This window comes from Rattus rattus, chromosome 5 (genome assembly GCF_011064425.1).
Source record: "Rattus rattus isolate New Zealand chromosome 5, Rrattus_CSIRO_v1, whole genome shotgun sequence".
NCBI lineage: Eukaryota > Metazoa > Chordata > Mammalia > Rodentia > Muridae > Rattus > Rattus rattus.
In genome coordinates, this window is record NC_046158.1 from 131928902 (window position 1) to 131941024 (window position 12123).

The following is a 12123-nucleotide window of genomic DNA, read 5'->3' on the forward strand; positions in this document are numbered from 1 at the left end:
CCTCGAACAATTAACCTGAGACTACGTTTTCTGATTGACACTTCATAGGAAGAGGCGGTTGGCCACCATGGTAGAGTTGTAGGGCTTGTCACCAGGTCCCTTCCCAGACCATCTCTTATTTTCTTCCTTGTAAAAGTTCTCGAAGGCAATACTGAACAGCTAGCACCCCCCAGCGTTCACTTATCTTTGTGTAAGTCTCGGGCAGCCCACTCAATAATCCCTGTCCCCACAGATGGTTTGGTCTTAACCATCTGTGATGGTTACCATGCTTTGATTCTCTTAACCTATGTATCAGGAGGTCCCAGTCAGGAACTAGAATTCATGTAAATAACCGAGACGGAGGATAGTTAATGCAGGGAATTGCTTACTTTTGCTGGGAGGTTCAAAACTGAGGACCCTACCACTACCGACTGCAGAAGCCGCCACCTCGCTTCAGCTAAGGGAGCCAAAGAAATGGAAATGAATCTTCAGACCAGGACTCAGGGAACCTCTGTTATTGGATTCGCTGAGGAAGGGACTGCGCCCAGAGCCCAGACCAACTCTGTGTTTGATTAGTTCTGGGCTGTGTGCTCAGAGAACCCACACGTGCCATTTTCCTCACGGCTTCTGTTCCTCTAATGTCGGATTTACTCTTGAACAGACCTTGCGCTGCATGGAACCCCATTTCCTGTTCTCTGCCAGCTTCTTTGGGGTTTATTCTGCAAGCTATTCGATGGCATTTATGTGCGTGGCGCCCCCTTGTGGTCCCTGGGATATGCAGCGCAGAGCTGTTGGGGAAAGGCTGTGCTGTGTGGCCTTGGACCTAGGATGACCTCACCCTCCTGATCCAAAAGACAAAGGGATGCTGTGGACTCGGTGGGTGTGGCTACACACGGTCGACCCTGGGTACGAGGCTGTTCCCTTTGGCTGCTCCTGGAGATCTGCGGGATTTCCGCCAGATCTCCCAGCCTCCCCAGTTCGCCACTAACTTTGCTCTGGACTTGAAGCTTCGAAGCTTCGCCTTGGGCCTTCTCCCACCATGAAGCTCCTGCTGCTGACTTTGGCTGCGCTACTACTCTTGTCCCAGCTCACTCCAGGTAATGTAGATCTCCTCAGGGAAGGCTCCTGGTAGGCAGGTAGGGAGACCCTGGCCTTGTCAGTGAATCCCCAGGGGCATGGAGGAGGTGTCTTGCATCTTAAGTACCAACAATGACATTGGGAGTGTCTCAGACATCACCCAGTACATATTCAGATCTACCAGGCTGTGCAGAGGGCCAGTGCTGGGGTAGGAGCAGCCAGAGAGGAGAAGGCAACAGCAGATTTCTTACAAAATAGTCCCCAAAATGTTCTAGGCTTAGTAAAAGCCACAGCCAGCTTAATGGGGGAGAGAAGCTCACGTTTACAGCTCCTCTCTCTCTGTCCCATACTCTGTGCTGGAGCTAGGACTACGGAGGCACACGGCATCCCTCTGTGTTTTAAAACATTACACCCAAAGCTGTGGCAGAGGGAAGCCGAGGAACTGGGTACACATGACTAGGGCCAGGCTAGCCTGAGGTCAGCTCAGTCCTAAATAGTGACATGAAATTAGGCGTGGAGGCACGGGGCGGGGGTGATGGGGGGATGGGCGGCAGACAGGGAAGGGTGACCCCGGCAAGATAAGCATCCCAGTAATAATCCGGGGGGGGGGCTGTCTGCAGGGAGACCCACTCCAGAGTGCAGGGGTAGGTGATAGGAACCACAGGTGAGGAAGCAGCCTGGTGAGCATGGATGCCAGGTGAGGGCTGAGGAGAGCATAGGCAGCAGAGGTCAGCCTACCCTTCCCAACAACTACCGTACCAGCTACCTGTCCCCTCCCATGCACCTGGCTTCTGTCCACCCCAAGACTGTCGAACTTTCCAGAGTCGGGATGTGCCTTTTCCCTAAACAAGCTAGTCTCAGTTCCCTCCCGCTGCCCTGAAACACCTTTCATCTAAGGGAGAAAGAAAAGCCAAGAGCCCAAGTTGGCAACTGGCTCACCACTGTCTGACTCCTCCTCCTCCTCCCCTCAGCTCCTCCCTCCCCCCCACACCACGCCCACCCCCAGAAGGCCTGTGTCCCTAGAATGCTGATGACATCAGGCTGGGTGGCAGGGTTAGTGGGGTTTCTCAGGCAGCACCGCCTGCTGCCGCTGCCGCTGCTACTCATGATGACGACATGCTGTTGCTAAAAGTGAATTTAAACCCCTCAGTTCCCAGGAAGTTATTGGAAGAGTTTATCTTCCACTTCCTGTGGCACATCGTGGTAAGAGGGGTTGAGTGGAAGCTGTCAGTGCATTGGTCACCTTCAGTCTTCATCTCCTAGAGCCTACAGTGAGGTGGCTCTGTCTAAACCCACCAGGCTTCACCTAGCCCTTGACTTTTCTTGGTAAAATTTGATTCTTGAAATTATGGTCTTGCTATGACCTGAAACAACTCTTACTTAAGGTAAATGACAATGGTCATCCTAAAGTTGCTCACGAGTGCCCCTAAAGTCTGGAAATTCTACACAGTTCTACTTTTTGACAGTCCCAGGGTCTCATGAAGAAAGGAGGCCGAAGGGTCCATCCCTTAAAAGTGCTTAAAATGACTCAGTGGATAAAGACACTTGACACCAAACCTGACATCCTGACCTTGAGCACCAGGGCCCTCACAAGAGGAGGGGCCTGGCTCCTTCGAGTTGTCCTTGGTGTGTAAAAGCAATGAATGAATGCATGAATGAATGAATGAATGAATGAATGTAGTTGTGAGGTGGTTAAGGGATGCTTCAGTGGGTGAGAACACTTCCTGAGCATGTGGCAGCTGAGTTTTGGTCCTTGGCCAATTACTTGGGAAGCCAGACATGGAACCCCAGGGTAGGGAGGTGGAGACAAACAGATCCAGGATCTCGCCAGCCAGCTAGGCCAGCCAAAGTGTTGAGTTTCCAACTCAGTGAGAGACCCTGTCTCAGTACAGGGAGGTGGGGAGGGATAGAGAACACCCCATATTCTCCTCTAGCTTCTTCATTCATGGAATGCACACACACACACACACACACACACACACAGTGGTTCTGTTTGACATCCTTGAATTAAAATACGCGATCTCATGGCAGCTTGCAGACATCTGTAACTCCAGCCAGGGATCTGCACCCTCTTCTGACCTCTGCGGGCACTGTAGAAATGTAGTACCCATACAGACATGCAAACAAAAATATTTATACATATAAAATAAAAATAAACAAATTTTTTTAAAAGATCTCATTAAATGGTGGGTTTCCCCATAGCATGGTTGTAAAATCAGGTAGAATTAGGGATACAAAAAACAAATATGCTACTTAGCAAAGTTACCAAGTAGCAAAGTTACCAGTAACAAACGTTACCAAGTGAGGGCGTGTAAGAGCACACAGCTCTGTCAGCTGAGTGCCCTACGGGTCCCTTCACCTCAGTTCTCTTCCTCCGGTAAGTGTCCTGACTTATGTAACAACTGACTTTTTCTTCATTTCTTCATGAAACGCCTATTGCCAAGGTTACATCCCTAGACAGCTTTTCACTTGCTTACAATTTCACTGTGTAGCCCTGGCTGGCAGACATCCTGTTTTTAAAATATGCCTTATAATATTTCTCTGATCTGCATCGCTCTGTCTTTCCAAGTTCTCGTGAAATAACTGGTCACTGACCTGAATCCTCCCTCCCACGCTGAGAATTCTGCCAATTGCACACTCAGGGTAGAATTCACAGTAGTCCTCTGATGTGTAGCTCCGGGTGACCGGAAACTCACTATGTAGACCAGGTTGCCCTCAAACTCACAGAGACTCTCATGCTCTGCCTCCTGAGTATCTGGCTACTCTTATTAAATTCAAATTGTCTGCTCCTTGGTAAGGGGAGTCTACTCGATTCCTGAGCTTTATTCTAAATATCCTACCTAGTAACTGTGATAGTCTCCTTGTGTAATGCCCATCCATCTTTATAAAGACCACCACTCTGCCGGCCCTGCCATCTCAACACATTAAACATGGTCCCTGGCTGCAAAGGACACTGCACGCCCAGGGGTCTGTGGGGTTGACAAGTTCGCCCAATGAAGAAGCAAACCTTTCTAGACACAGCAGTTCTAGTAGATTTAGACCCCCTTTGGGGTCACATATCAGATATTTGCATTGGTATTCATAACAGTAGTAAAATTACAGTTATGAAGTAGCAACAAAATAATTTTGTGGCTGGGAGTCACCACGCCATGAGGAACTGTATTAAGGAGTTGATGCGTTAAGAAGTTGAGAACCACTCATCTAGGAGAGGAGGAGAGGGATGAATGATGCTTGGGAAAATCCCACGCAAGAGTGAGCCACCACGAAGTTTGAAAAAGGCTGACATCAGGCCCAGGGGAGAACGAATTCAAGGCCGAATTTCTGAGGAAAGCACAAAATAAAGAAGAAAGAGAAGCGGACCATGGTGGCACAAACCTCGGGATTCCCACACACACACACACACACACACCAGTTGGGAGAAGCAGGAGTGTAAGGTCATCCTCGACTACAGAATAGAATGACCAGTGCTCCCTCCCTCCCCACCTAAAGAAGAAAGGCAAAGTCCCTGAGCAGGAGTGAGAGTTTGTTTTGGGAAACCTGATTGGGTGGGGAAAGAATGGGATGTTTTACTCTTGGGGGTAGGATTTCAGATACAAAGTGTCTGACGTGGTTCTGATTTGAGAAAACCAGTTTCTCTGCCATAGTTAGTTAGTCCTTTTGTTCAGCAACAAAGCTGTCAGAGGAGTTCACGCTGGTGTAACAGGAAGTAATAGACCACTCTTGTCCAGTCTCTGCATCGATCTCAAGTTAGCTCCAAGGTTGACCCCAGTTGGCCTTCGGATGCTAACAGGCCAATTCACAGAATATAAGAACCTTAAACCAGCAAGCATCCTGATTCCCTCCACCAGCCCTGCCACTTACATGTGCTGTCAACCCACAATGCACTGCTCTTATGTTCCTTGAGCTCACGATCATTGCTTTTACACTGGAGATTGCACCCAGGGCCTCATATATATTAGACAGTGCTGGACCTCTGACCAGCACCTCCGACCTTAACAATTATCTTGTTTTCTTTCGGAGCATGCTCTTTTAAGTCACTTTTTAAACATTAGGATACAAACTAACCGTTCGTTCTGACGTCTTCACACATGTATACCATTGTACTTTGCTTGTATCCACCCAATGTGTGAACAGTTCCCGAGATGTAAAAACTGTCTGCTCATTCCAAATGGAACACCAGCAACAGACCAAAGTAAGAATTCCACCCAAGTCTAGCAATTTACTGGGCTTACGTTATAAGGGCACGAGTGAGAGGTATATACAGAGAGGGGCACAGGTGACCCCAAAACAGGCGCACTACCAATGTCTTGTGTCAGCATGGACGATGGGATTCGTGGCTGCATAGATCTAGTCCCGCCCCCCACCCCCAGCCTTCCTACTCAATACTCCAGTAGCTCCTGACACAAATGCAACCGGGGCAGAATTGCAAACTGTTGGGAGAGGGTTCGAGAGGAAATGGGAATCTAATGATCTACCCAACCCCTCCCTCTATGAAGGGCCTTCAGTAGGCCCAGCCTGGAGGGCCTCGTGCAGGAAGTCACGGCTGCTCTGACTGAGATGGTGATGGTGAGGCTGCAGAGATGGCTCAGGGGTTCAGAGCGCTTGCTGCTCTTCAGAAGGACTTGGGTTGGGTTCCCAACACCCACACGGCATCACTCAACCTTTTGCTACTCCAGTTCCAGGGGATCCTATGCCCTCGTCTGGCTTCCTTGGGTACTGCACACTCGTGGCTCCCATACATACACGCAGGCAAAAATGTCGTACATATAGACCGAAGATATGTAAGTCATATGGTGATGGCAGAGGCTCACAGTGACAACCATTCACGCACATCAGTTTCTGGGAAGGCCTGTGACTCAGTCTGTTTATGCTGCCTGAGAGGTGGAGTAGTGTGATGGCAGACCTGTCACATGCTGGCCCTTGCCATGGGACATGGATTCATGACCTGACGAAGAGACCCATCTTTTCTGGACAGATAAAAAGCCAAGCACTCTCTACACCAGAGGAGAGATGGGAGGGGGGGCTTTGGGTGTGGCTTTCTTGCTTTGATACTACTGGAATAGTGCACCCCAAAGGTTTGTAATTTTCTCAGTAGTCTCTCGGGCTGAAGTCCCGGAGCCATTGCTTCAGTTTGCCTCCCCGGAAGAGAGCCCACACAGTTCTGACTGCTTATCTGGGAACACATGCGATGCCTGGACTGTTGTATTCTTTCTGCGGAACCGTAGCATCCAAACAGGAAAGGGAGAATGGAGGCGTCTTTGTTGACCCAGCTCAGCCAAACTATAAATAAATCTACTTTCCTTAAGGAATGGCTGCTATTCTCAAGAGAACAACATTCCATAGAACACACAACACAGCACACACTCACACACACACCACACACACACACACACTCACACACAGGCACACATACAGCACACTCACAGCACACATACATATTCACCACACACACACACACACTCATGCATACATACTTACATGCACACACACACATACACCACACACACACACACTGTACACACACACACCACACACACCTATACACACCCACACCTCACACATGCACCACACACACGCACACACTCACACAGCACACACTCACACATGCACCACACACAGCACACACTCACACATGCACCACACACAGCACACTCACACAGCACACACACACACACCACACACAGCACACTCACACAGCACACACTCACACATACACCACACACAGCACACTCACACATGCACCACACACAGCACACTCACACAGCACACACTCACACATACACTCGTCCCCACACCACACAGCACACACACACAGCACACACCACACACAGCACACCACAGCATACACCACACACACCACACACAGCACACACCACACATGCACCACACACAGCACACCACACAACACACACACACACACACCCACACACACACCACACACACACACACACACCACACCCTGCACACACACACACACTGCATGCACACACACACACACCACGCACACACACAGCACACACACACACACACACACACACACACACACAGCACACCCACACAGCACACACCACACACACCACACACCACACAGCACACCACCAACACACACCACATGCACCACACACAGCACACCCACACACACCACACACACACACACACTCACATAGCACACAGCACACACACAGCACACACACACACTCACACATACTCACACAGCACACACACCACACACACACATCACCACACCCACCAGCCCACCACACCCCCACACACTCACCACACACACACCCCACACAAACACCCACACACAGCACACCCACACCACACACAGGAAAACACACACCACACACACACACACAGACCCCACACACACACACCACACACAACACACACACCCACCAAACCACAAACACACCCCACACACCCCCCCCCCCACAAACCCCCACCACACCACACACCTACCCCCCAAACCCCCCACACACCCCACACACCCCGCACACACCACACACACACCACACACAGCACACACACACACACACACCACACATGCACCACACACAGCACCCCACACACACACACCCACACAAACCACACACAGCACACCCACACAACACACACACACACAGCACACACCACACACAACGCATACAGCACACACACAGCAAACTGCACAGAGCACACACCACGCACTAAACACAGCACACACACCACACACAACACACACCACACCTGCACCACACACAGCACACCACACAGCACACACCACACATACCACACACAGCACACCACACATGCACCACACACAGCACATTCACAGCACACACACACACACCCCACACACACCACACACAGCACACCACACAACACACACCCACACATGCACCACACACAGCACACCCACACAGCACACACCACACACACCACACACACACACCACACAGCACACACCCACACATGCACCACACACACAGCACACACCCCACACAGCACACACCACACATGCACCACACACAGCACATCCACACAGCACACACACACACACTAGTACACACACCACACACAGCACACCCACACAGCACACACCCACACACACACCACACACACCACACCCACAGCACACACCACACACACCACACACACCACACAGCACACCCACACAGCACACACACACATGCCCCACACACAGCACACCCACACAGCACACACTCACACATACACCACACACGGCACACACACACACTCACACACATCTACCCTTCTACCCTCTCTGGTTCCCACCCACTCCTGCTGATCTCCTTCTCAGCCTCCAAACATCCCCCTTCCACTTCCATACCTACGTTCATGTACCACGGCAGATGTGTGCATGTGTGCACATCAGGAAAAATCTTCTGGGAGTCGTATTAGGAAACCGAGGCTCCCGGCTACTCGGGATCTTCACACCTGAGGTTTTCAGGTGCTGTTTCTCCACGGACCCTCGCTGCCTCTTGCTCTCCCATGGCACGGCAGCTGCTGACACGTTGATCCGTTACTATTATTCCACAGTCACCAAGACCTTGCTCCTTCTCTGTACTTCATTTTGAATAGTTTGTTTTGGACCTCCAAGCCTTTTCAAAAAGACTTCAAAGTTTATTTATTTATGTATTTATTTAGTCTCGTATAAACCAGGTTGACTTATCTCACCCTATGGCGGAGACTCGTCTCCTAATCTTCCCGTCTCCACCTCCCGGGTGCTGGAATCATACCTGTGGGCTACACTGATTGGCTGAGGGCTTTTAAAGATGTATTTCTTATTATTTATGTGCATATACTATCTGTGTGTGTGTCTGTATACCCTGTGCATGCCTGGCATCTTCAGAGACCAGAGGAGGCTGTTGGATCCCCTGGAATTGAAGTTACAGCTTGTGAGCTGCCATGTGGGTTCAGGGAAGCAAACCCAGATCCTCTGACAGAACACCAAGTGCTCTTAACCTCTGAGACATCCCTGCAGCCCCTAAATGCAATGTGTCTTCTAAAGCCTTTCCGCTCTGACCGGTGAGCGTGTAGAATATCCCAGCCCCGAGGACAGTTCTGCTCTCTTGGTGATTCTTCCCAGGCTTTGGTAGTTTCTGCGATGTGTGTTCAAATAAGTATTCTTCAAAGTCGAGGGGTCCCTCTGGAGACCTCCACACCATGGGCGTATCCTTTTCCCTCTCCTCTTTTCTCTCTTCTCGGGCCCATCTGAAGTTTTATATGCTGATTAAAAGAGCTGGCATTAGTCTTTTAAAATTATTTTTACTAATGTTTAGCTAGCCCATAAAGGGTCTCACTGCGACATTTCTGAGCATTTATATCACATTTTGTGTCTCTCCTCCCGTATACACCTTGCCTTCCCCTCTGCCCTTTGGTTGGTCTCTCCACCTTCTGCTTTTCTGTCTGTACATTCCATTACCCTCTCTTGTTCCTGGTCCCCATCTCCGAACATCGTCTCCTTTCCCAGGTCCCTCTCTACCTTCATGCCAAACGTGTGTGATTCCATCTGGATTCCATCTATGAAAGGGGCCATGTTTGTCTTTCTGAGTCTATGTCACATTATAATCCCCATCCACCCATTTTCCTGCACCGGGCATGATTCTATTCTTTTTTTTTTTTTTTTTTTGAGTTCTTTTTTTTTTTTTGAGCTGGGGACCGAACCCAGGGCCTTGCGCCCCATCCAAGCCCTACCACTGAGCTAAATCCTCAACCCCGATTCTATTCTTATAACTGAACATAATGTGTACAAGGACCTCGTTTGCTTTGTTCGTCTGTTGATGGACATCTAGACTGATTCCACGTCTAGGCTATTGTGAATGGTACATCAACAGACACAGAAATGCAAGCATCTCTGACAGCACGGACTGCTGTAAAAGCTCTAAGTATATTCAGGAAGGACGCACGTGGGCTACGTGGCCGTGCCCATTTCAGATGGGGAACCTCTGCACTGATTTCCAGAATGGTTGCTCAGGTTTCCACTCCACCAGCAGTGAACAAGGGTTCCCCTCTCCCCACATCCTTGGAGACAATCGGTGCCATTTCTTTCTTTGGTGGCAGATGGGAATGTGGCTGCCCTTCTGTGCTCTAAGAGAGAACACGCAGAGAGGGCAAGGCCGGTAGAGAGGCTGTAGAAGCTGGGACTCTAGGCCTCCTCTTCAAAGGCTCCCCCTTGATTTCTCCATGCCTTGCTCCATGTCTGGGTCTCCATCAGACTCTCCCAAAGAAAATCTGTGACTCAAATAGAGCTTAAAGACGTCATTCATCTGAGGGACACCGAGGCATCTATAAGCCAAAGGAGGATTGGCTGAGGGACACCGAGGCATCTGTAAGCTGAAGCAGGATTGGCTGAGGGACACCTAGGCATCTGTAAGTCGAAGCAGGATTGGCTGATGAACACCTAGGCATCTGTAAGCCGAAGCAGGATTGGCATTTCACGGAGAAGTGGTTATGGGGATTTGCTTTGTCTCCGGCAGCAGGGGCTGCCCCTCCTGCAGCTCTGGAGGGATCCATTACTTTCTGCACCTCTTCTTTGCCTCCAGCTGTTTGGTGTAGCCTCATCCTGTTGTGACTATCCATGTTATGAGGGGTTGGGGGGTGTAGACGACAGGGTTTCCTGGAACCCAGGCTGGTACAGCAGTCCTTGAAAGGTACATTTTCAAAGTTCCATCACTTGTCATTTAGTCTAAATTTGTGCTCAAAAAAAGGTAGAAAAAATGGGGTCGGGAAAAATAACAAGACAAGGTGGGAGGGGTCAGAGGTAAAGCGGGAAGCCTTTCACACCTGTGCCAGCTCCTCCCGGCCAGGGCCACCCTCTTCTTACCACGATCTGCTCTGTCTTCTTTGTATCAGGTGATGCTCAGAAATGCTGGAATCTCCACGGCAAGTGCCGTCACCGATGCTCCCGGAAGGAAAGCGTCTATGTCTACTGCACAAACGGGAAGATGTGCTGCGTGAAGCCCAAATACCAGCCGAAGCCGAAGCCGTGGATGTTCTAACTGCCCGGAAGCCGGAAGCCCAGACGATGCAGATGGCCAAGCTGTCCTAGGCTGACCCCATGGACTCTTGCGCTCAGTCAATAAATGTGCCTGCCCAACCTCAATGCTGCCCGCTCATCCACACTAGCAGTGTTTAGTCAGGGGAGTCAGAATTATAATAATCACCGCCATCGTCATCGCATGACATCTCTGCCTCTCATAGGTGCAGAGCGGGCTTTTCTCGACTCCATGAGGCATATGCCCACACGCTGCTGGGCAGCTCACAGAGATGTGCTTTTATACATTTGTGTCTCTAGAATCATTTAGGCATAAAGCTTAAGGTATAATCATTTTCAGAGCTTGACTCGATCAATTCACAGTAATTCCACTACCCTCATACAATGATTGTTGGTATTATTAACCTCTGTAACCTCAAAATCATTATCTTTAAATCCCGAAACCTTCCTTGCCTGAGACATAAGTGTTCTCTATTAGAGCCTCGTTATTATTATTTGCAGAAGTGTATTAACGAGCACATTCAACTGCCTAGTAGAGGAAACTATGCTACCTCTGAAGGGAAGATGATATTCCTGTCTATAGAGTATTTTAGATGCCGTCTTAGTCAGGCTTTCTATAGCTGCAATGAAACACCGTGACCAAAAAGCAGGCTGGAGAGAGAGGGGTTTTATTCAGCTTATGCCTCCATATCATAGCTCATCATCAAAGGACGTCAGGACAGGAACCTGGAGGCAGGAGCTGATGTAGAGGCCACGGATGGGTTCTGCTTGCTTGCTTGCTCCTCATGCCTTGCTCAGATCTTTTTTACAAAAGCCAGGACAACCAGCCCCGGGATGACCTCACCCGCAATGGACTGGACTCTCCCTCATCAATCACAAATTAAGAAAATGCCCTACAGGTTTGCCCACAACTCAGTCTTATGGAGGTGTTTTCTCAGTTGAAGTTTCTTCCTCCCAGATGACTCTAACCTGGGTCGAGTTGACACAAAATTATCCAGCACAGGTGCCATTTATGACACATGCATAACTTAAAAATTATAAGATGTAGCCATACAGCTCATTGGCAG

General features: G+C 49.7%; 1 protein-coding gene across 1 annotated transcript; it reads left to right on the forward strand.

Moving 5' to 3' along the window:
- Window positions 1-1007: 1007 nt before the first annotated feature.
- On the forward strand, window positions 1008-11164 carry Defb123 (defensin beta 123). The gene is made up of 2 exons (XM_032902404.1): window positions 1008-1076; window positions 10915-11164. Exons 1-2 carry the CDS (start codon window positions 1019-1021, stop codon window positions 11058-11060), a joined length of 204 nt encoding a protein of 67 aa, XP_032758295.1. The 5' UTR covers window positions 1008-1018; the 3' UTR covers window positions 11061-11164.
- The last annotated feature ends 959 nt before the right edge of the window (window positions 11165-12123 follow it).